Source organism: Grammomys surdaster, unplaced genomic scaffold, assembly GCF_004785775.1.
Source record: "Grammomys surdaster isolate TR1022 unplaced genomic scaffold, NIH_TR_1.0 125752, whole genome shotgun sequence".
Classification (NCBI taxonomy): domain Eukaryota; kingdom Metazoa; phylum Chordata; class Mammalia; order Rodentia; family Muridae; genus Grammomys; species Grammomys surdaster.
The window spans coordinates 691372-717558 of NW_021620584.1; the positions used below are offsets into that span (position 1 = coordinate 691372).

At 36.8% G+C, this 26187-nt stretch overlaps 1 protein-coding gene across 1 annotated transcript in view; it reads right to left on the reverse strand.

Annotated features, from left to right (window-relative positions):
* Positions 1–26187, reverse strand: part of Iqcm (IQ motif containing M) — a 301176-nt gene that overhangs the window by 233341 nt on the left and 41648 nt on the right. The window contains exon 5 of the mRNA XM_028788592.1: positions 22099–22178. Coding sequence (XP_028644425.1) covers positions 22099–22178 — 80 coding nt within the window. The remainder of the gene's footprint in view (positions 1–22098; positions 22179–26187) is intronic.

A 26187-nucleotide genomic window follows, 5' to 3' on the forward strand; every position in this document is an offset into this window, starting at 1 on the left:
GCATTCTCATTCATCCATCTGCATGTGTACAGTAAGTTCTTAGGGCTCTGCTACAGTAAGTATGCTCTACAGAGTAGCGGGAGCCTCAGCACTGGGATGATAGATAGACCCCAGCAAGACCCAAAGAGCCAGAGACATCCATTGTAAGAGGATTCATTTCTATATCCCAGCCTGTGCAAATGACATGTGCAGGTAAATATATGAAGCCCTGTTAGAGTACAGCCAAAGGAGTAGTTGATGCTAACTGGACAGTAGCAGCAGATGGGAGCTCCCTGCCTTCCACATCCTCACCACTCTGTCTATCACCCTCTCCCCTTCTCTCCCCTGTCCCCCTCTCCCCCCCTCCCCCTCTCCCCAGTCTCCCCATCTCCCCATCTCCCCCACTCCTCTCCCTTCTCTTCTTCCCCTCTCCCCTCTCACACTACACTCTCAGTTGTCTTCAATACCTTTTAACTATACTAGTTTTAACTTTCACTACCTTGAAAATGTTTTGAAAATGACACTCTAATATTTAAAATACATGTTGAAGTCTACTCTTTTCATAAACTAAAAGTATCCTATAATGCTTTAATTCATATGCTTATCAACAAATTATGAGTAGTAACTATTTTAATTAAGTACCTTTGTCAATAAGAATTTAGTTCTGGAAACCTGGAAAGAAGCTGCAGCCACAAAGACTGATTGATGGATTGAACTACATGGTGTGGAGAGGTTAAAATGTTACATGTCTAGAGGTTACCCTGGGATAGCTTTAACCCCGGAATAGCCACTGCTTACCCACATCTGTGTTCAAACTAATATCCTGTGACTTAAAAATAAAAACATTTGATGGTGAGAAAGATCTGGGAGGAATTGTGGGAAAAGAAAAAACATGACCAAAATATATTATGTGAAAAAAATTATAGTAAAAGAGAGATAAAACGATTTAGAATCTACTAACCTAGCACGCCACTAGTTTGCACCAACCCCAAAGTTGAGAATGTGACCAGATACCATCTGGAGCCTATGGAAACACTTTCCCATATCCCACTGCACCACCTCTCTGATGTTCCTGTCAACAGCTTTTAAGCTTACCTTGATTTATGACTTTCTTTATTTTGTAAAACTATAAAACTTCATGGACATGGATTTCAAGGAAACCTAAATTCCTAGGCTACAGTCACTCACATTTGGCTCCAGAATAAACTAACCCATATTCTTTTTGAGGTAAGTACCATGGGTTTCTAATTTTTTGTTTGCTTGTATTTTGCATTGATACTCTGTATCCATTAGACATTTATATTACTATTTTTATTATCAGTTTACTTTAATTCTGATGGCTATCTATGCCTTTTGAAATCTATATTTTCCTTTACATTTCAGCTTATATACTAAGATCACTTACTCATTGAGTAAATCTTCTATTATTTTTTCTTATCTAGTTATGTTTAACTTCCCAAAAGATGTTACCATAACTACAAAATTTAAATCAACGGTTACATTTATTAAGCACATGGGCTTCCCAGCCATTCATTATTGTTGTGAAATTTGTTTCTTCTTCTTCCTTCTCCCTCTGCTCCTCCTCCTTCTCCCCCTCCTTTCCTGTCTTTCTCTCCTCCTTGCCTTCTCTACCCCTCCTTTCCATCCTATAATTTTTTTATGTCCTTCAGTTTGGTTTTTCAAGTTTTTATAAACTAAACTGAAAATTAATTGTTCATCTTTAGTATATTCTCACCACCATCTCTTTAGTTATGACTTGATCATATTCTTGGAGGGGTGTTTCCTGCCTCCTGGAATGTGCTCTCAGGCACGTTGGAGTTGCTCTCAGGCACGTTGGATCGTTCATGGCTTTGGCTCTGCAGTCTTCTACTCACTTCTACACATTTCTATTCACCATTCTGGGATGCATCTGAACCATTCTTCCTAATCCTAATTTTCTCTCCTGATATGTTCCCAAATATGTCTTCTGACAATATAACCATTAGTCTCAAAGAAACCTAGAACAAATGTCTCAGGTGCCTATTTAACATTACCAAGCAGACACTGGCCACCAGCTTCTCTCAGAATCTTTCAGCATCTTTTGCAAATACCTGTTACAGGGTCCTGGCTCTTCTCAGCGCTTCACCCTGCCCCTACCTTATAATACTCCATCCCCGAGCTTCACTTCCCTTCCTACAACTTTTCCTTTAAAACTTAGCCATCTTGACTATGGGTTTTCTTGGTTGACTCTAGGTCTCTTTGTTCCTTTTGGTTCTTGGTTCATTGGTATACTTTTGGCTGTTACCCTTGGTCATGGTATTTTGCCAATAGAAAAGGAAGTAAGATATTCACTCATTAGAAAGAAAATGTTAATATTTGTAACTGAGATTTTCATCACACTAATAAACCAATGCCTTATTGACTTAATAAAACTGCTTCATCCCTGTTATCTTTCCCATTTAGTTCACATGCTTTTATTTTGTATTTCAGTCACTTTGAAAGTTCATACATACTCAAAAGTTAATAGTAAAAGAACATTTTCTTGATTGGTAAGTTTGCTTAAAATTAACTCTTGTAGACAATATTTTAAAAGTCATTTTGAAATTATTCAGCTATGGTGGAAATTGAAAATCATCTTTTCTACACTAACATAGTTATTTCTCAACTAAAATAAATAATTTGAATTTTAAGAAAAACTGTTTAGGACGATTAAGTAATACTAGTTAGGGGCCAGCTAGTAAGCTCATGGTTATGTTAGATTCTGATTTAATCATAATAAAGTGTTTTTAATTTGCTTAAATAGAAATGGCTAAGAATAGTTAAAGTTTAACAGTTCAGATATGCTTTACATAGTCTTGAGAAACATCAGAATTTCATATAATATGGCATTTAAAGTTATTACATTATTAACTATCACTTGACAATGAGACATGTGTGCTTCTGACAGTTTCCCCATTCTCCTCTAAAGAAGAAAGTGAGAACCAAAACTTCCATATAGCTTTGCTCTAATAATGGTAAGGTAGCCACTGGACAAAAATGACCCTATTCATCTGTAGAAAAATACTGTCCAAAGAGGACAAACAAATGTGGGATAGTTGACTGTTAAGCTCTATGAAGACTCAGTAAGCTAGTCCTTTGTATCCCTGCTTCATTTCAACATCTTCCAGATGGTTCTGGGACAGAAGGCTGAACATTTTGATGAATCGAGGACTTTCCAGGTAGTCAGCTGTCTCTACAATTTAAGTTTTGTTTAAGTTTTGGATGCTATGATTTTGTGCTTCCTAAATATTCAAATAATATTTAATTCATTTTCAGATTTCTTATGGAGTTGAATACTAATTATTGTCTCATAAGCAAACTTAAGTTGTTTAGCATTCAGAGATAAGATATAGATTTGAAAGGATGGTTTTCAGATGGTAATGCAAGCTAAAATCAGAACATACTTTAGGTAAAGAATTATAAGCTCTTCAATTAGGATAGTTGGTAAAGTATTTTATCTAATTGACAAATATGATGGACTGGATGTTAATTTTATATCATACTTTGTAATTTACATGGTTATGCTCAATTTATGTCTCAAAGAAGAGCCTTTGGGGGGGTGAGGTGAGATGTTGGGAATTGGTTCTAATGCTTTGAATTAATCTGGCTCCCAAAACCAATGGGAACTAAAACTTTTTACAGCTGAAGAGGGTTGCCTTTGCCTTTTCCTCCAAGAAAAATGTTGCTTCTACATCAACAGGTATAGTAAAGAACAAAATCTAAGAACTCCAAACAGATCTCCAAAACATAAGGAACAAATCAATGCCTCTGATGTCTAGGCCTTTGAAAACCCCATATAGAAATGGATACTACCCTTCATGACCCTTCTTCTTCTTCTCATTTTTCTGCTTTTTATTATTTGCGCCCTGCTTCATCACCCTCTTCTCCACATTCCTCCAACAACAAATCCAAAAAAACCCAACTAAATCAGTAATCAGTTCATTTTACATGATTACCAACCACTGGCCATGGAGAGGCCTGATGCCAACAACTATTGAATGTGTTTTCATGGTGAGGATGATCTGCACCCCAAAATTGTCAATACCCTTGGATAACAAAAAGCTGTTTTCCATATTCCTGTCTCACCACTGTTTCCATTTTAACTCTACTCCTTATAAGAAATAAAGAAAAATTTTGGCAGTCAGGTACCCCTATGGCCAGCCCTAGGGACTTGACAACAATGGAACCATCAGGCATTTCTATGGTCAGCCCTACAGGACCCAGCAAACACAGGATACATCATCACTAGCTGCCAGAGGCAACACATTCTCATTGTTACCTCTTTCTCACATCCTCTTGGGCATGTACCACAGCCTCATAAAAACCTGCACTTTTCCTCCTTCCTTCTCGTCTTCCCTTGCTCCACCCAGAGGCAGCCTCTGTGCTTCCTCGCACCTTCCATTTTAATAAACCTCCCACATGAGACCTGCTGTACAGTATGATTTTGTTGGATTTTGCTGCTTAGTTCTGTAGGGGGCAATTCTAATGCTAAGGTCCCATTCCCCAATTGGTTCTTGATATGCAAGTAAAGAAGGCCATGGGCTAATTACTGGGCAGAAAATACAGGAGGGACTTCTGAGTCCCTGGAGGAAGGCAGAGAGACTCAAAGAAGGATAACAGAGTGTGCCATGCTTTGGAGAGAGAAGAACTAAGAACCATGTGAAATCTCAAAACAGAGTGGTCACATAGGCCACTCCTATAGGTGGGTAGTCAGGGGAGTTTAGCAATTGAAGTTTAGGGCAGGTGGGAGAGGCAGAGATAAGAAACTGACAAAGACAAGCTTTCAAGGCAGGAGATAATAGCACCCAGCAATTGTGCCAAGTAGGCAAGTTGAAATTGAACAACTGTGTGTCTGTGCCTTATATCCAAGGCTTCAAGGAAGCTGGGAGGGGGCTGGTAGTTTAGCAGATCTGAGAGCAAAGGCCAGTAGCACAAAACTACACACAACATAGCTTCATCAGTTCCCATCATTCTCTGGAGAAGGGACCACATCAATTCTACTTTGTTTCTAACTTCAGCTTAAATCTAGATAATCCCTTATAAAAATCATCAATATTCACCCTCTGCCTATTCTCCTCACTCACATGATTGTTTAAGACACTGCATTCCCACTCTGAATTTGGGGATTATCAGACCAGGAGCTGCCCAACTCTCTTCACAGTTCTTTAGAGATTTACTTTAAATAAGTTTGTCTAGGGATAAACTCCTGATAGGCTTTACAAACCTAAGTGGTCAGCCCTAAGCACATGAACATAAAAACAATACTAAATGGGTATTTTTAAGTTGTAGATAGATAGATAGATAGATAGATGCATAATACATACATACATACATACATACATACATACATACATACATACATAGCCTAGAAGTACCTAAAGAAATATTTATCATCCTTAGTAATCAGAGAAATGCAAATCAAAACAACCCTGAGATTACACCTTACACCAATCAGAATGTCAAAGATCTAAAACTCAGGTGACAACAGATGCTGGCAAAGATGTGGAGAAAGAGAAACACTCCTCCATTGTTGGTAGAATTACAAGCTGGCATAATCCCTCTGGAAATCAGTCTGGCAGTTCCTCAGAAAATTGGGCATAGTATTGGACATAGTATGATGGCCTTGTTCGGCATCAATGGAAGGAGAGGCCCTTGGTCCTATGAAGGCTCGATGCCCTAGTGTAGGAAAAATCAAGGAACACACTCATAGAAGCAGAGGGAAGGAGAATAAGATAAGGGATGTCCAGAGGAGGAAACTAGGAAAAGAGATAACATTTGAAATGTAAATAATGAAAATATCGAATAAAAAATAAATGTAAGGTCCAAAGCACTGAGCAGATGCACCCAGACTCTCAAAATCCAGAGGAAGTGGAGCTCCCAGGAGCTCTAACCTAGGCAGTATCTTAGGTAAGGAGACAGTAACACCTGCCCCAAACAGGGAGTAACTGGGACCCACTGGTACTAAGGAATTCACTCCTTGTCCAGAGCACTGGTTCCTTCTGGTCTGGGCCTGAGCACTGAGCAGATCGTGGGCCTCAGGTCTAACCCCAGCAGCAACACCCACCCCAAACATTTATGACACAACCAAGATAATAGGAAAGACAGGCTCCAGTCAGAGACAGGGCAGGTAGCACTAAGAAGATTCAGATAGTGAAAGACAAGTACAAGCACATAAGGATCAGCAACCCAGGGTAGTGGGCATCATCAGAACCTAGTTCTCCCACATTAGAAAGTTCTAAATTCCCAATATCACCAGGAAAGCAAGAGTCAGATTTAAAATCCCTTCTAATGATGATGATAGAGAACTTTAAGAAGGACATAAATAACATTCTCAAAGAAATCGAGGAGAACACAAGATAAACAGGTAGAAGCCCTCAAAGAGGAAACACAAAAATCCCTTAAAGAATTACAAGAGAACACAACCAAACAGGTGAAAGAATTGAACAAAACTATTGAGGACATAAAAATGGAAGTAAAAACAATAAAGAAATCACAAAAGGAGACTACCTTGGAGATAGAAAACCTAGGAAAGAAATCAAGAGTCATAGATGCAAGCATCACCAACAGAATACAAGAGATAAAAGAAAGAATCTAAGGTGCAGAAGATACCATAGAAAATATTGACACAACTGTCAAAGAAAATGCAAAATGCAAAAAGGTCTTAACCCAAAACATCCAGGAAATACAGGATACAATGAGAAAACCAAACCTAAGGATAATAGGTATAGATGAGAGTGAAGATTTCCAACTTAAAGGTCCAATAAATATCTTCAACAAAATTATAGAAGAAAACTTCCCTAACCTAAAGGAAGAGATGCCCATAAACATACAAGAAGCCTACAGAATGCCAAATAGACTAGACCAGAATAGAAATTCCTCCCATCACATAATAATCAAAACACCAAATCCACAAAGCAAATAAAGAATATTAAATGCAGTAAGGGAAAAAGGCCAAGTAATATATAAAGCCAGACCTATCAGAATTACACCAGATTTCTCAACAGATACTATAAAAGCCAGAAGATCCTAAACAGATGTCATACAGACCCTAAGAGAACACAAATGTCAGCCTAGGCTACTAAACCCAGCAAAACTCTCAATTACCATAGATAGAAAAACCAAGATATTCCATGACAAATCCAAATTTATACAATATCTTTCCACAAACCCAACACTACAAAGAGTAATAGAGGGAAAGCTCCAGTACAAGGAGGGCAATTATACACTAGAAAGAGCAAGATAGTAATCCCTTTCCAACAAATCCAAAAGAAGATAGCCACACAAACAATACCACCACTAATAACAAAAATAACAGGAAGCAACAATCTCCTCTCCTTAATATCTCTTAACATCAATGGACTCAATTCCCCAATAAAAAGACATAGGCTAATGGATTGGATATATAAACAGGACCCAGCATTTTGCTGCATACAGGAAACCCACCTCAGTGACAAAGACAGATACTACCTTAGAGTAAAAGGCTGGAAAACAATTTTTCAAGCAAATGGTCCTAAGAAACAAGCTGGAGTAGCCATTCTAATATTGAATAAAATGGACTTTCAACTTACATTTACACAATAAAGTACTACACAGCTATTAAAAACAATGAGTTCATAAAATTCTTAGGCAAATGGATGGAACTGGAAAATATCATCCTGAGTGAGGTAACCCAATCACAAAAGAACACACACAGTATGTAATCACTGATAAGTGGATATTAGCCCAAAAGCTCACAATACCTAAGATACAACGCATAGACCACGTGAAACTCAAGAAGAAGAAGGAGGACCAAAGTGTGGGTGCTTTTGTCCTTCTTAGAAACAAAATACTCAGCCAGAGCTCCCAGGGTCTAAACCTCCAGCCTGAGAAAACAAAGGGAGGGACTCACGGCTCCACCTGTATTGAGGGTGGCCTTGTCAGGCATCAGTGGAAGTAGAGGGCCTTGGTCCCTGAAAGTTTGGATTCCGTAGTGTTGAGGAATTCGAGAGCAGGGAGGCAGGAATGGGAGGATGATGGGAGCACATCCTCATAGAAATAGGAGGAGTGAGGATGGGATAAGGGGTTTTGGGGGGAATGGGAGAGGCGATAGTATTTAAAGGTAAATAAAATATCCAATGGGGAAAAAAACAGATAATGGGTCTGGCAATTGTAGTTGAGCAGTCGAGACTTTTTGTCAACAATTTATTATGGGGATTTCGTATAATTCTCAAAGATAAGGTATTGTGGAAGAGGCCCATGGAACTTTAAAAAGACTGGTGAGACATACTGTTGCTGGGACAAAGAATGATGCCAATCTGTGAGCTTGCTGAGTGCCCTGACAATGGTGACTGGGGAGCTGTATTGGACATATGTCCCTGACCCACCTTTGCTTAACTATATCCCAGATGGGACAAGCTGCCTTGCCTCAAGTTTTTAGACCTTATGGGATAGAGACTTGAAAAGAGAAATCATGTCTTGTGTTCTTCTTAAAGGTGACCAGCTATTAGGACTCAATCCTATACTAGTCTAGAAATCAATCCAATATGGGAAATAACAATACTTTTGGAAGACTGGATCTGGACTTTTTAAGAGACATATTTGGAAGCTAGCTGTAGCTTGCTATAATGTTATGATAGCAAGAGATAAAGTTGGGACAGGATCTGGATTTTAAACAAGGTTAGTGGATGTTTTAAGGCTCTTTTAATTGTCAAGCTAAAATTGGTTTTGTCTCTTCTACAGTATTTATTGTAAGGTGCATTGACTGTATAATTTCCAATTATGTTAGTGTATTGAAAGCTGGCATGTCTGTTACAAGGGTCTATCAACCAGCTATCGTCTCACTGCCCTGAGTATTAGAAAACCTTGATTCTCTGAAAAAAGCTTGAAAGTGCTGGAAGAAGTGAGTTAGGCTTTAAGCAGAAGCAAGAGGGCAGCAGGCTTGATTATTGATGGTATAACAGCTTTAATTACATTAATTGCTAGCATCATTGCTTCTGCAATAGCTTTGACACAAGGAGTTAAGACAGTAATTTTTGTTAATCATCTAGCAAAAAAAAAATTTACTAATGTGTTGAGTATACAAGAGGATTTATATAGGTCTTTGGAACAACAGCTCTATAACCCATTCAAATTATCTGAAGGAGGTTCAGGGTTCAAGAGTTAGGAGCCATCCCAAGTGTCATGACAAATATTATTGGAGTAGTGTTACTTTTGAAATTCACAATGATTGTCATTATAATTAGGAAAAAGTTTAAAGACACCTGTAGGATATTTGACATAATCCTAACACCTCCTGGGTGTGTTAACTTTGCATAGTGAGATTATGAATTTAAAGAATGCTGCTCTGTTGAGCTTTGATGATGCAGATAATGCTGAAAAAATTATCCATGGTCTGAGCTCAATATTTCCATTTTGGACAAACATCAAGAATGGCATATATAGCTTGACCAGGCTAGCCCTTCTTGTCCTGGGAATACTTTTACTCCTGCCCATTGTGTTAAAACTTATCTTTAACAACATCAAAATGTTGCCAGCCAAACTCATGGCTTGAACCTGAAAATGGACCCCCAGACAGAGTTCTTAAATTAACAGGCTGGCAACCCAAAGATGGGTAAGATTCTGCACAGAGTCTTACCAACCTAAGACAGAAATGCATTGCCTTTAATAATGCATATTCCATGACGTGTAAGGAAGGCATTCTTGTCAGAATGACCTAAGACAGGCTTAATCTTGTTAACGAAATAAAAAAGAGGAGAGATAGAGAGCCTTTGGGGCTGCTTGGCAAGAAGCTACATGGGCCAAGGACAAGGAAGAAGGCTTCAAGGAAGAATATGACATTAGACTAGAACAAATAAGTAATTCCTGGTAGAGATCTAAATCTTAGGCTAGAACAAAGAAATAATTTCAGACAGGAATCTAAATCTTAGGCTATAACAAGGAAGTAGGCTTCTGACATGTAAATGACCTTGGGCTAGGATAGGGAAGTAGGCTCAGATACATTGGTCATCCTGATAAGCCTTTAGAAACAGTGATCACGGGGGTATTCACATAACTGGGTTTAATGCCTTGCTTTTTCTTTGACTATTTGTGTTTATTGTATTGCTTGTTCCTCAACTATTTGCATCTATTGTATTGCTAGACCCTCAACCTAGAACTGACCTTAATACATGCATATAATCAAAATGGTATAAAAGCATAAAGAAAAGGGGGTTATAAGATGGGGAGGTGTTCTAGGGAGGGGACATGGGGGAAGGGGATAACATCTGTATTGTAAATAAATAAAATTTCCAATAAAAAAAGAGATAGTTGCTATGATTAAAACCTAGAGAATCAAATGAACTGTGTGCCTATGGCAGAAGCTTACTATTTGGCTGATGTTGGTGCCTGTGAGCCCAGAGAAATTGCCCATGATGCTGAAACTCAGATCTCTGAAAATGACTGACCAGCCACATGAGCTGGGGAAACTGAGGTGTCCTCAGAAGACTAGGAAAATGACAAAAGAGTGTGAGTGGTGCTACCAGAGTGGCATGCAACTGCAAGGTGAGTGAGAGCTTGATTTTAGAGCCATGCAGTTAGGAACACTACTTAGGAAAACTGACTCAGAAAGCAAACAGGGAGCAGTTCCCTCACCTTCTCCTGCTTCCAGCTTCACATCACACTCATTGAAAAGCCAAGAGGGAGCAGCAGGAGATGGAAAGCAGTGACTTCAGTGTCAGATTCCAGCATCATAAAGTGGACTATGGAAAAATACACTCAAAGTTGAGAGATTATCGTATGATTAATTTTACAGGAAATTATTGAAAAATTCTCAAAATTCATGCTGTTATTCATAGTTTTCTCATGTTCATAGTCTTCAAAGTGTGGGGAATGATTCTAGATGTTAATGAAATAAAAACAAAAGAATCAATACTAAAAATAAATAAATAAAATTTAAAAATACATACATATATAGATGATATAGATAATATAGGTATCAATATGTAGATGTAGATATAGATGTGTGTGTGCATATGTATTTATGTAGGTAGGTATATAAAATACTTTGTTGCATGCCTAGGTGTGTAGGTAGACATATTAACTGTAGAAGGGAAAATCATAAACTTGAAAGGGTTTGGAGGAACACTAGAAGAGTTGAAAGGTAGAGAAGTAGGAGTGGAAATGATATAAATACAGTACTATTATATGAAATTTAAAGAAAAATAAATTTAAAAATGTATTTGAACCCTATGAGTTTAAAAGGGAAGTTTATCAAAGTAATATTTTACCTTATTATATAGAAATAAACATCACATTATAATTGTCAAGGTCCTGAGAGCTTAAACTTTTATTAACTGGCAAAATAATATAAAGCACTATCCTAGTACCCCCATTTCTGAGGGTTCCATGGTTCCATGGCAAATCTTGGACATGCTTACAGAACTGTCAACCTATCCATACAACATGTAACTGAAAAACACTTGACTAAACACCCTGATACAGTAACAATAGAAAGGTCTTCAAATACTTTTCACTCTACTGAAGAAATATATAAATTTAAACAAAATTATAACAAGAATAGCTGTGATAAATAAAAACAATTTCTATACTTTCAAAGAGTTGTTTCACAAGCCACGTTGATCTGATAAAAAAAAAATTGGACTTAAAACATCTAATTCATTCTCCACCAAGCTACAGTAGGCCTATATCTTATGAGATGAATTGAATTTTAATCCCCAATATCTGAGGATGTGAGTGAATTTTAAAATAGTATCATTGCAGGTCTTATTGGTTAAATTATGATGAAGTCATACAAAAGCAGTGAGTGTCCCTAACCTAGTTTATCTGTGTCGTTACAGAAAGAAAAGACATGCAGACACACAGAAAGATGTTGTTACTGATGTCAGGGGTACATATTGGAGTAATATCTCTAATTTACAAAGGACAGGGAAAGACCTCACCCAAAGGCTATAGAGGGAGCATAGTTCTGTCAGTACCTTCTTTCCAGGTTTCTATATTTTAGAGCAGTGGTTCTCAGCTTTCCTAATGCTGTAACCCTTTAATATAGTTCCTCATGTTGTGGTGATCCCCAATGATAAAATTATTTTTGTTGCTACTGTTATCCATTGTATCTGATATGTGACCCCTATGAAAGAGTCTTTCCAACCCCCAAAGGAGTCATGACTCACAGACTGAGAACCACAGCTGTGTGATAATTGATTTTTGTTGTTTGTAAGCCACACCAGTGGTAGTTTATTTCAGCAGCCTGAAGAATGGGCTCTTGAAGAGGGCAGTTCTGATGCTAAAGTCCTGTTCCCCAATTGGTTCTTGATCTGTCAGTAAAGAAAGCCAGGGGCCAACTGCTGGGTAAAAGATACAGGTGGGACTTTCAGAACCCAGGAGAAAAATGTAAATGCAAGGAAAGAAAGGAGGTTTTCTACCATGCTTTGCAGCAAGAGGAACACAGATGCAGATACAATTAAACAAACAGGAGTTTCTGCCATGCTTTGGAGGGAGAGGAACACAGCAACCATGTAAGGTCTTAGGATGCGGGGAGCTTGGGCTTGTGGCCACTACTACAGGTAGGTATCCAAGGATGTTTGACAGGAGCTAGGTGGGACTAGCCACTGAAGTTGTGGGACTAGCCACTGAAGTTTAGGGCAGGTGGAAAGACAGATAATATATTGGTATGGGCATGCTTTTCCAGGCAGGAGATATTAGCACCCAGGAACCATGCCAAGAAGGCAAGTTATAAAGGAGCAAAATGTGTGAGTGTCTTTTATCCACGGATTCAGGGAAGCTGGAAGAGGACTTGTAGCATAGTTACCACCCAGAGCTAAAGTCAGGTAGAACAAAAGAGAAGCCTTGAGGGTAGCACTGCTGATCCTGGAGCAAAAGGCGGTACCATAAAACTATATGCTGCAGGTTCTACTGTTATATTAGTTTGCATCTTGTATCTTATAAGCAACTGTTGATGCAGTTCTAAGATTATCACTTAACATAAAAGTACAGAGTGATAATAATGTTTTATGCCAAAAATTCACATATTTGAATTCTAAGTCAAATTCTAAGTCAGGGAGACTAACTTCTCGTCATTTGTTTAAATATCTCAAAACAGTATAATTTATTCTGATACATAAAATATGAGAAGTTGAAGATTCCCAAATCACAAAATCTTCCTTCAGTATATTCTTCAGATAAAGGCAGCTTCCCACACACCCAGGACAAGGCAAGTGATGTTCATAACTGCTCAGATGCCCAAAAGGAATGGGATGAACACCTCATGTTGTTTCTAAAGCAATGCACTGCGCCAGTGGTAGGTGACAACACACCAGCTACAACAGACAAGGGTAGAGACAAGTGTACGGTCTGCAAGCAACAGTGAGCACCACAGAACAGGCACGTACATTAAAATAAAATGATGATGTCTGCTACTTCTGGTAATAAAGGCACAAGGAAAGCCACACAGGCTACCATCAAAATGCTAATGGTTACCTTTGAGGGGTGGAGTGGGACGAGAGATGGGAATAGAGAGCCTGCTGGGTAGTATATGAAACACAGCCTATGCAGTGTTGACATGGGGTTGATATTATAGTCATTTTAATCATGTTATCCTGGACCAGCTACATAATTTGCAGAGCCCACAAAATGAAAATGTCAAATGATCTGACAAAAAAAATAAATGGAGAAAAGTTTTTTATTAAAGGCTGTCTACCTGTCATGTTTTTCGCAGCTACTCAGAACCCCACACCCATCTTAGACCTTTCTTGCTCTAGCACCTAGACTCCAGAACAGAAAGGATTAGCTGAAGCTACTTGGTAGAACTCAACAGCAGATGATTAAGTATGTGTATCAGTAAAAGCAGGAGAGGGTGACAGGAGGTAGCACTACTGGGAACCAGACTACAAGCCTCCAGAAAAGACCTCAGCATCCCAGCAGACTCAAGTACACTGCACCCATTTGAAAATGAAGTTATAAAGTTATTAAGAGTGTCAAGCTCTCAGGGCATTAAATCCTTCACAAGAGCAAAGTCATGTACCCAAGAAACCAGCCTTGATCTTCACATGCACATGTGCACGTGTGTGTGGGTGTGTGCACATGTGTGCTCATGAGTGTTTCTCCTGCATATTTTACAGGTCTGTGAGTGTGTGTCCTGCGCATCTCACATTTCTATATTCGTGTGTGTGTGTGTGTGTGTGTGTGTGTGAATGTAACTGGAGGACAAGGAAGAACACACTATATAACCCTGTGTTTGACAGTTCCCCGGGCAGTGGCCTGAGGAGGGGTGCTTGAAGAGACCTGAAGTGATAGGATACTAAGTTTTCAGATTGGACATACAGCTACCACTTACTCACCAAAATGTTCATGTATTTAACTGTGGTCCTACATAGTTAGAGATTGTCTTATAAATGAAGTATTTATACTTAAGATCAGAAGCAATTAATTCCACAGGATGCAAGGCAATTTAACATAATTGTCCTTGGCTATAATCTTGATGCCAAAATCCTCCTACTCTTTGAGTCTAATTTCTTTCTGCTAAGTTGTACCTGGAAAAAAATACTATGTTTGGTAGGAAAATTTATGAAATCTAATAAAAATAAATACAAATATGTTAAATTATCTAATAATCAGCTTGAATATGAGACAAAGGTAAAGTGAGTACAAACTTTACAACTGTCGCCAGGTGGTGACATTTCATTCCAAAGTTCTTTGGCCTTTCCTTGTCTTCTTTTCTTTTTTTTTCTTTTGTTCTTTTTAAATATTTATTGTACATTTTCTATATGCCATGTATAATGAAGGTGAACATAATGAAAACGTGTAATGAAAGTGAACGGAATGAAAAGTAAGTGGTCACGTTCTTTAGGAGCACATAGTCGAAAGCTGTGCTCAAAAACTACAAGCCATGGATTTTTATGAACATATGAAATGTATCCAAAATTGAAATGTATGGCAAGCTCCCTGGTCTACCAGGTTTCAAAAGTTTAATACGGAAAAGGTATACAAAATATACTGCTAATGAGTTTATATATTAATTACATATAGAAATGAAGCATTTATCTAATCAAAATATGTTTAAATTTGTTTCAGTTCCTCAACATTTTTAAAATGTATATACTAGACAATACTAACCTACATCTTTCCTGAACCTCCAGTGTACACCATGGATCCAAAGTTACTCTCTTAATCTTGCCATGGTGTGTTGGGATGTATTAATCAGTTCTCTACCTATAATTTTAAGAAACTATTTCAAATAATAAACATCTGCCAACTCTTAACATCATTAATATTTATAGGCACTATACCCAGTCTCCTTCGCATTCCCGGAAATTAGACTGCATGCAATTAGCTGAGTCATCTTGGTTCTCTGTTCTGAGACAGGTATAGAATGAGTAGGAAGCAGTCTTAATCAAGACACAGCTATTACTGTTCTGGTCTGAACTGTCATGCGTACACCTCACAAGTCTCTGAAATACTTGCTGAGCTCTTTATCTCACAGAACTCTTCTCTCCAGCAGGAACGTGTTTGATTGTTTAGAATTCAGCATATTAGGAATATTTTCTCACATTTTCATAGAGAGGAGAAGGCAAAATCTCTTTTCAGATAATAAATTTCTTACTTTTCTAAAGTACTTATTAAGGAAAGTAGTTGAGAATCACACCGGGAAAGCATTTTTGTATTAAATTGTTACATGTTGAAGGAGCGACACAAACTAATTTCTAAATAAGCATAAAAGCTCACATCTCAAAGCTCCATAACACACTATAACTGTGTTGGTATTTGTAAGACTAAAAAAGTTCACTGTAAAAATGAAAAGAAATGAAAAATATCATATTTAATAGTACAAATACCAAATGTGGCAGGAGTTTCCTGCCCAATGTATTTGCAGTGGAGCTCTGTCATTGGACAGGGAAGAGAGAGGTGGAGCTAGGAGTTGGGAGGAGAGAAAAACGCAGAGAGAGAGAGAGAGAGAGAGAGAGAGAGAGAGAGAGAGAGAGAACAGAAGGGGAGGCAAGATGGCTGCGGATGTCACCCTCGTGTCTCTAGCAATCTCAGGTAGTTATTCATAGCAAGGTTCAGTAATTGGGATAACAATTCTAATTGTGTGGGCATCTTGTGTATTGAGTATTTGCTTGTATATAAATCCATTGGTTAAGTTTTAAGCTCTAGAGTTTTGATTTACTTGGTTGTTGGGTGGTGTGGCGGCTGACCTTGGGGTGGGCGATCTTGGTGTGGGGCTAGGAGGGCCCAGCCAGAGAGCCTGTTGAGATGAGGACACCTACCTGGGCCAACGTAGCCCGCCAGTAATGCTAAATTCTGTCCACATGGCGCCAGAACCAGGAGCCAGCTGTCATCTTTCCACATGGGTGCCGCCATTAGTGCGGGAACTAAGAGCAGACAGCCAAGGCGGCCACCGTTTTTTCTAATACCTACCACAACAGGCAACATCCATATCTGTCAACTACTGTTAGTTCATAATGTTGTATGTTCTACAAAACACTCAACTTACAGCCTCTTCTATTCTGAATCACGTTGCTAGCCTTTCTATATACTAATTTTATAGTAATCAAATAGCAAAGCTGTCATTAATACATATCAGACACTATGCATGTATGTAAGTTGGTATAGTAATCTAAAATAAATCTGAAAATAAAATCAGAAGTCTGCTAGATCTGGGGTGAAATTCAGCAGTAGAGCAGTTGTTCAGCATGGTCAGGCCCTCGGGTTTTATCTCTCACACCGTGTGTACATGCACACATTCTCACATGCTAAACATTTAGCACCTTGTATACATACACACATTCACACATGTTAAACATCTAGCACCTTGCATGAATATATGCATTCACACATGCTAAACATAGACTGACCCTTATTATGAAGCTTAGGCTGATCACAACATTAATGATTCTAAGCTCATATGAAAAAAATGAAAAAGTTGGGACTAACCATGCAGACAATATGAAAGTTAAAAGATTATATGTTTTTATCTCATATGACAAAAATTATACACATTATATTAAAAATAAATGTATTGCACTGTAAAATCTACCCTTTCATTGACATTTTGAGACATCATTATAGAAAAAAATACAAAATTTAAAAATATTAAATTTCACTTTTTCAGCTATCTTAGTGTATTATAATTAAAATTATACCCAAAGAATGAAAATAAAAAGGCATTTGATGGTTGCAGTAAAATTCTGGAAATGGGTAGTCATAGAATTGACAAGGTTGTAGCAATGAAAGAACACATTCAAAAAAGCTTCATACATCTCTCAATCTAATTGTGGTTTTATTATAGATCCCTGTATAAAATTAAATCTATCTAGAATGGCTGTTTTTGTCTATTTTATACTTCTAAAATGAGTAGAAAATCCCTGGTTCCCACCCTTCTTTTTGTTGCCTTTATACCCCACAGGAAGGTTAGAACAAAGAATATGACTTCTCCTCTCTTATCCTGACCTCTAGAAGGGCATGCAGGAGGGGTAGGTAATGGATACCTTTCACCACAGAGGGGTAAGTGGTGGGGGTGGGGGTATGTTGTAAGCATTAGAAGAAAATGAAATGGGTGTTTTCTGCAATTAACCAAATAATATTAGAATTAACTACAGGAAATATTTAAATTTGTGTTACTACATTTTTTTAGAAGATGAGAAAACAAAATCTTAAGGAAATAAAATAAGCTGGTAATCATGGCTCTGAGAGAACAGAGCATTGATGGCAAACATGGTTTCTCTGAACATTAGTTACTAAGGCTGTCTGTATTGTTATAACAATGAAATATATAAATTTGATATAGATCTGAATATAATATAAACATATAATAAGAAGAGTACTGACTATTTGAAATTATCTTTGTTGCTAGCACAATTCATTCATATAGTATTCTTTAATATTTCCTGAGCCTAATACTTTATTGACTGTCCTAACAAAAATACTGATAGGACAATCATGCCGTATATATTCATATCTAGAAAACAACTATACATATGCACCTTACAAACATATATTAGTGGACTGAGAGAGAACTAATAAAAGAGAGAAAACCAAAGGGTATGATTAGGCTTTCTATTACCATAGTTGTAAAAGTTGTTAGACTTTATAAAGTACCATGGATTATCAGTAGCATTCTTCAAAGTAGAGTATTGGAGGCACTATCTAGCTCTCAATACCATACAACAAAGAATATACCTGGAATAATGGATGAAACGTACAATCACTAAAGAAAAAGAGCTAAAAGAACTGAGAAGCTAATGAATTATAGATTTACTTACTCAGAAAACAAAATTGCCTAGGATGATGACAAGCATTAGAGGAACTGAATAGGGTTCTGGGTAAATCTAAGATGTGAGAAGATAGGTTCAAATGAATAATTACTGCAAGAAGCAAGCTAATGGAGAATGTCTTCAGATGACATGAGAGCTGAAGCTGAGAATTTTAGAAAGGAGAGGAGGATAGTCTGAAGTAGCAGTGGTGAGGATCATGGAAGACACTGTCCCATCTCCACCCCCAGATGTGTGCAAGCATCGGAGAAAGATCGAACACCACTTTGGAGTTCTGCAGAAGAAATGAAGAAATGCTCCCTCCAGATAGACATCAGTTAGGCCTAAAGTGTGCAAAGAACACTTTAGAGAAGTAAAAGATTATGTTTTTGTCATTCAGCATGAGTCACAGTGAGCAGGCTCCAGAGTGGGAGAGGTGGTAGTTAGGTCATAAAGAAACACGCATAAAAGAGACAGTAGACTTTAACACTCGAAAGTCCACAACTGTGGAGATTGGATTAGATGGAGTTGTGGCAGATATCTGATTGTCCCTGGGGGATTCAAGCTTGTAAATTGAGAGAAGTCACTGTCTATAGTTAACAGTCTATAAATCTAACCAGCCACAGGTAAAGGAGATTGTCTAACTATCCACTCCTTTCCTAAACAGAACCTTCATTCTTTCCTCAAGAACCTTGCATTTAACACACAAAGCCCACAGAGTTGAGGAAGCCATCATCAAGCCACAGAATTTGTCACTTAGATTTGTGTGGGCTTCTTTGACTCAGATCCTTCCTTCCAGAATATCTTTTGAAATGGTCTGTTAAGAACACTTTTCTAAACAAGAATTCATGCCATGGTTCCATTCTCTTAGAATGAGATAGGTAAGAAAGAGTTTTGAAATCACTGGTGGAAATGGTGTTTGTTGGAATATCAAATTAGAAGTGCCTTATCAAATGTACTGAAGCAGGAAGGCAAACGAGAAAATTGAAGGTCTTGAGCAGGAAGACTACAGTGACAATGGCAGCAACAGGTGTCTCTATGAAGGAGCACAGTGTCTGCACTGTGTAGGTTATGTTGTAAATGGCTCCTCTTGTAGGATAGGTGTTGAGACGGGGCTTTGCTCCTATTGTACCTTTGACTTGGAAACCATTACTAGTAGCTGCAGCTCAGCAGATCAGAATTCTAGTCTCATTAAAGTAGCTCCAGTATCATCAAAGCAAGCACTCTCCTACAACATTTTAAAAGGTGAGCTTCAATGAATGATACCCTACTCATCCACTTAAAATTTCTATCAAATGGACAGAAATCAGGATTGGTCTTGGTTCCTATGATCTACTTTTCTTTCCTTTTTCTTTCAATGAAAATTATGATTTATTCCTAAAATGTTTTAGAAATGTTTATGATTTTAGAAAATGATCATGCCCTTCAGAGGAAGCCAATCTAGGTCCCTCCCTTCACTGTTTACATCACTCTGTTATTTAATCTACTCAGTAAATATTACCTATGATTATTGGAGACACATTTCAGCCAATAGGCTTAGTAATAATAATAAAAGGCTGTGTCATACAGATTTTTAGAAAATATCATTAGAGTGAACATTAAAAGCATCAACAAAGATGCAATGCAATGCAAGGAATGCATATAAATTATTTTGGAACAAAATCAACATTTTTCAAATTGTATTTTATAGAATAAATCACTGGTCCCAAGCCTTTGGATATTTCTATTTTAATTATCTGCTGTTGTTGTTGTTGCTTAGAAATTTTTATTTCAATTAAAGTATAATAGTTTAGCTATAAACAAAACAGAATTAAACAAAACTTCACATGATAAAACATTGGTTACAAAACTACTCATGTTGGAGATACATTTCATTTTAAAGGAAGAAAGAACAACAGCTTATAACATTCATAAATTATCAATTTACTGAAATTTTTATATTTTCAGAATAAAGTGTATGAACTGACTGGTGTTAGATGAATGTTGAGAGACCTGGGATATGAAACTAACTATTTGCTGGAGAGTCTGGCTCTCAGGCATAGAACTGTAAAACATTTACTTGATTTAATGACACCATTGCTTCGGTCTGCTTACAGTCATTACTGTAAGCATTACAAAATCATGTCAAGTATTTTATTTCCCCAAATTAATTTGTGAAGGCACTTATATAATTACCCTATGTCTTTCTGCTTTCTAGAATGAAGCAGCACATAGATTTTGGCAACTGCTTCACTTGTGTACCTTCTTTTAATTTGTATCCATTCATTCATCCAATATATATTAATCCCAATTACACGGTAGGTGCTATCAATGGAACAGAGAGTCGTTTGCTGTCATGAAGCTATGGTTCCTCTAGTACATAGTTTACATAATTTAAAAGAATATTTTTGCATTAGAGAAACTTTTTGCAGATCTTAACAGTATGAGCTAGGTGGCTGAAATTCTGTTCTTTCCATTTAATTTCCTAATGATCTATAGTTGGGATTCTCTCACCAAACATGTTAGAAAAGTCTTCTATCTTTTTTGTAGCATAAACAGACAAAGGTAGAGTCTTTGCCTTGTTACTGTACATATAGAAGGGGAAAAAAGATTCAACTGAGTTTCCACATTCAAGTTAAAGTCATAAGAATCATTGACCAATCCAATTAGCTAAAGAGCCTCTCTTCAGGATGAATGTGTGATTTGTATGAGGAAGACGTTATTTTAATGATTTCATCAACCTTTGGAAATTATGAGTAAGTCTAAAGGCCACAGAATTAGTACAACTTAAGTGTGTGCCTCAGCTTTGTCAGGAGATTTCAGTATAATCATTTGTATTAAAAACAATTACATTCATTAAACCCTATATTTTGTGTCAAAATTTCCCGTAATTTACTTCTATATATAGATACTAAATTGTAAATATTTTTTTATTTATTTTGGAAAATACACATAGAAGAGCAAGTATGTGGAATCCAGAGGACAACTTGCATGAATCAGTTTTTCGTTCTGCTGTGTGGTTTCCAGGGCTAGGCCTTTGGTCATTACACTTGGCAGCAGTTCTTTCAAGAGGTAAGCCATCTTGCTAGCCTAGTCTAGAATATTCTAGTCCAGATCCCCACTGAGACTCATGTATTATCTTTGTTACCCTGGAGCCTCAAATTACCTGATTAAAGTGTCAAAAATGTTATCTATGGGGTAATATAAAAGTCAAAATATTATACATTTAATAGTTTGAATAATTACTATTTAGGTCTATAGAAGTGTACTTCGTAGAAATGAAGTTAGAAAGTGAGCTCCTACCTGATCCTGGAAGCTTTGTATCAGAATCCAAACAAAGGATGACAAGATTGAAATGAGATAATATTTTATTCAGTGCCTTAACAAGGATGAGTTAGCTTTTCTTTCTAAAACCAAAGTTCTATTAAAAAGTTTTTTCTTAATAATATCCTAAAGCTTAAGAACATGAGTAACAAGGTACAAAGAAGAAAAAGTACACATAGTTTTCTTAAGTCAATACTGCTACTAAGTCTTCAAAATAGTCTCTAAGTTCCAAACTTTCTGATTGTGCTTAAGGGACTTAAGTGTCATGTGTATATTCTTTTGAAGAAATTGTATATGCTTTAAAAACAATAACTTAAACAAATCATTACTACAAACTTTTCAAGCCTAAGAATTTATCTTCATAATTTCCTTCAATATTCTATATTCACACTTTAAAGATCCAAGTTCTCAGGTTTAAATAAAGTAACAGAAATTAGTTCTCACCAGTTGTCCCCCAGATCTCTTTTATCTTTTGACACTGTTTATTAAATCAAATAATAAATGACTTTTCTCGATACCAACTCTTTGCTTTTATAGTGAAAATCACTACTGCTTCCAGCACTTGTCCAGTGAAACTCACCAAGTTCCTTCAGAAGTCCCAAAGAAGAGGTCAGATTATGCAAAGGCAAGCCAATGTGGGAATGGAAGGGCTCCAACATTCTGTTTTCAAAACATAAGTGTCACAACTTGAATCACTCAGTGCCCCCATTTGATAGCACAAGCCCCCACGCCTCATATCATTGAACTAAATGCTAGTCTCAGGTGCTCCTGATAACAGGACTAGAGCCGTGGTATCCTTAGCGCCCCACATAGTAAGCATTGTTAAAAGTATACTAGTAAACTTCGCTGGTTCTGAGTGTGAGTAAACATCAGGAACACCTCCTTTCTGAGCAAGCCCCGCCTAACAGAAGTCAGTAAGTACCATGTCTATTTTTTATTGTTTCCTAAGATATTTTTAAATCATGCTTTTCTAACGTCCCTGTAAAGATTTAAACAAGTCTGTCTATAAGATCTAAAGCCAAGGACAATGTAGACAGTTTAGAAAATGTAAACAACCAAAAGAAGGGAAAGATCTCCTCTAATTCTGTCAATCCAATATTTTGCCTATTATTGAAAATTTATAATTTCTTATAGACTAGGAATTATTCAAGCCTTCTGTATGTCCTATCTGATTTAATTTGCCCAATAATGAATTGCTACTATTAATTTACAAATTTTATTCATGAAGGAACTAAAATGCATAGGAGTTATTAGGTCAGATTATCCCAACTAGAAATAGGTGGAGCCATAATTTGTGGTCGTATAGTAGGCTTAAGTAATTATAATACACTATTTTATTCTAACTTCATTTGACATAATTAGCTGGATAATATATTCCATACCTTTTCAATGTTTGTGTATATATAATGTAAATGAACTTTCTAAGTAGTTTTCACACTTAATATTGTATTATGGACATCTTCATTAACATTCATAGATGCTTGTTGTTATATTGGGCCACTATTTAATATTGTACTGTATGGACTGAAGATACCAATGGTTTATCAGTCTTTTAATAGATATTTAGGGTAATCACACTATTTTGTTATTTTTAAAAGGCTCAGAAACCTTTGTGCATTCTCAATTCTATACATGTTCAATTAGCTATTTTGTATAAATGCCTAGAGATGGAATTGCTGCCTAGGTGTTATGTAAGTATTACAGATGTGTTAGTATTTAAAATGTTTTCCTAGGAGGAAAAAACCAGCATGTATGGGGAAAGAGACTATGACAATCCTGGTCAGAGCTTGCTATCAGCTATGATGTAGACACTAAATAAAGAATAAATAAGTTACAGGATTAACTCATCTTATAACTCATGTCATCTTTCTGTTAAGCGTATGAACATATCTAAGGATTTGCTCAAGGACTGAGGTAATTCCATTTGAAATTTTAGAATTAATTTGTCTCCTACCAAATTTGAGGTAAATGCATGTATTGGACAGTTTACTTTCTAATATCTAGATCATGGCTAGTATTATTTACTCTTCAAATTAAAAAAAATGCTATTTTTTCAACAATCTTCTACTAATGAAAAATTGTAACAAAAATCATCTATTTTAACAAAAAAAAATTGAAAAGCATCAAGTAATAATTCAGAGGTGTTTCAGCCCAGTGAAAGGTGTGCCAATAATCCTAGCACTTTTGGGGGGAGGGACAGGTGAAGAACAAAAGCTCAGGGAATGTCAGTAGGCATTCATCATGGTCCTGTTATTGAACTGGTCAGAAGGCCTAAGCTTACATTGTCAAATACAACATAAGAAGCTCAGTGATGACAAAGCAAAGGTCAAAGTTCAGGCTCACTTGCCTGGGACTCCAAGAGGGCATGGGCAGAAACACAGATGCCATGTTTTCAAATGCACTGGCTATTACTGACAGCTGGGAAGGCCAGCACTAATAAGTAGGTCAGTGCAGCTTTGTCATGATTGGAAAGTAACATTTAGAATGTATTCACATCCACCATTACCATCCTAAGACCAGGATGTTTTATGAATGATAATCTTTCATTTAAAATTTGAAGATGAAGAACATCATGTTCTTAAACTTAAATGTAAAAATAAGGAAACAGCCCACTTTGTTTGTTCTTTGCATGACAAAAATAGAGAACTGTGGACGAATTAAAACATTGTATGTTTACAAAGTTCTTTGATATTTCTTATTTTTGAGCCATTTTTTCTTTTCTTCAGTAAATATTTTTATAATCTATCTAAAAATGCTTTATGTCATCTTACTCATACGTGCTTTCTTTCTAAGTCATCTTGAAAGAAAATAGAGACAGAAAAAAACCATAAGCCTCTATGTGACCTTGACAGAATTGCCCCAAAAATTTAGTCTGAAAACCTGTTAGCAATCCTTTACATGTCCACCTGGCTGATCCCATTTTTCCTTTCTGCTACCTACAGCATCTCTGCTAAGCTTTCTCTGTATTATATGAAGAGCTGGATTTCAATAAAGAACTCAACCTGATGCCTTCTTAAAAAAAAAAAAAACTACAGAAATACAGGTTTACAAAGAACCTGAACCACCATATCCCAAAGCACTTATTTGTATGTCTGTCCATCTGCATTCCCATCGCACAGCAGCATTAACAAAATGAAACTAACAGCTGAGGTAGGAACAACTTCCCAGCATAAACTAGCTATAAATAAAGACAAGGCAGCCCAGTGGATTGAAGTTCAAGCTTTATGTGCCCCAGGCTGTCATTGAAGTACATGTACCTGCTCTTAATTTCAAAGAGTGTTGATCGTAGTCATTAAACAGGACATGTTTTCATTTAAAAATGGGAGCTAGGGGGTATTAGGAGATGTTTATCTTCTACCAGTTGCAAAAAAACAATTCCCTGAGAAACAGTTAGCCCTACTGAGAAAGACACCATAATGAGAGACATTATTCTTGCTCAGGTTTCTCACTAACGAGTGCTCATTTGTCCCTAAATCACTGTGAATGCTCCTTGGATTATAACCTTCATAAAATCAACTAAGAATGATTTTTAAATGAATTCAGTTAACTTTTCTGGTTATTAAAAGCTTCCTGGATAGGCTAAACTGTATAACTGCTTTATCAAGTAGCCTTCCAACAGCCATGACTTTAAAGATAGAAACGGAAAATTTTTAAAATTAATCTTTCAATATAATAACTTTTTTTCTTATAATTTGTATCTTCCCCAATCATAAATAAAACCAAACTTTTTGCCTTGAAGCTGTGCATGTTTTCTATTTGTTCAAATCTGAGACTTGTAACAGATTTAAGCAAAGAAAATAGTTACACCAGCCAAGGGTCTTCTGGTGTTAACCACAATTTGTGACACAGATTTTGGAAGACAAGATATTCTTTAAAAACAAGATAGGATGTCCTCCAATTTACATTATTTGTACATTGAGTCAATTACTGAAATTTTCTTATCATCTTGTGTTAATGAATTGCTGTACAATAAACCAGCAAGAGAGCATTTTAACAGAGGAATATCTTACATTGTGCAAGTTCTTAAATATATGTGCTTAAGGGCAGTCAGAAGTTTAATCTGAATGAAGCCTTAGGGTAGCACACACACACACACAAACACTCACACACACACATACACACACACACACACACACACACACACACACACTTGTAAAGGTATCTGGAAGATGGTATGACCCTGTAGAATAATCCAGAAGCATAGCTAGCCCATCTCCAGGCACTTTGGTGAGCAGAAGCAAGGTTGAAAATCCTTGCATTTCAACCACATTCTGTGGATCACCCTCACCGTCTGTTACAGAAAAACTAACCTTTAATTATTAGATTTTAAAGGGAAAAATCATAAGTTATTCTGCTCCATAATTGCTGCAAAGGAGTTATTAAAATTCCAAACTTATGTAATATTATCATAAAATATGGCATTTTTCTCAAGAAAGATACAAATTGGATTTGAGCTTCTGCACTGTAAAACCCAGATGGTTTGCCTAGCTACTCAGACATCCTCCAGTTCAAAAGTTAATTGAACTGAAAACTAAAATTTTGATAATTGATATCCTTTGGGACTGGAGCAGAAAGATAAATTAGCCTCCTGCTTGGGGTGTTAATGGGTTTGAGAAACCACTGCAGTTGGTCAGAGAATATGGTCAAAGAGGAAAATCAATCTCTCTCT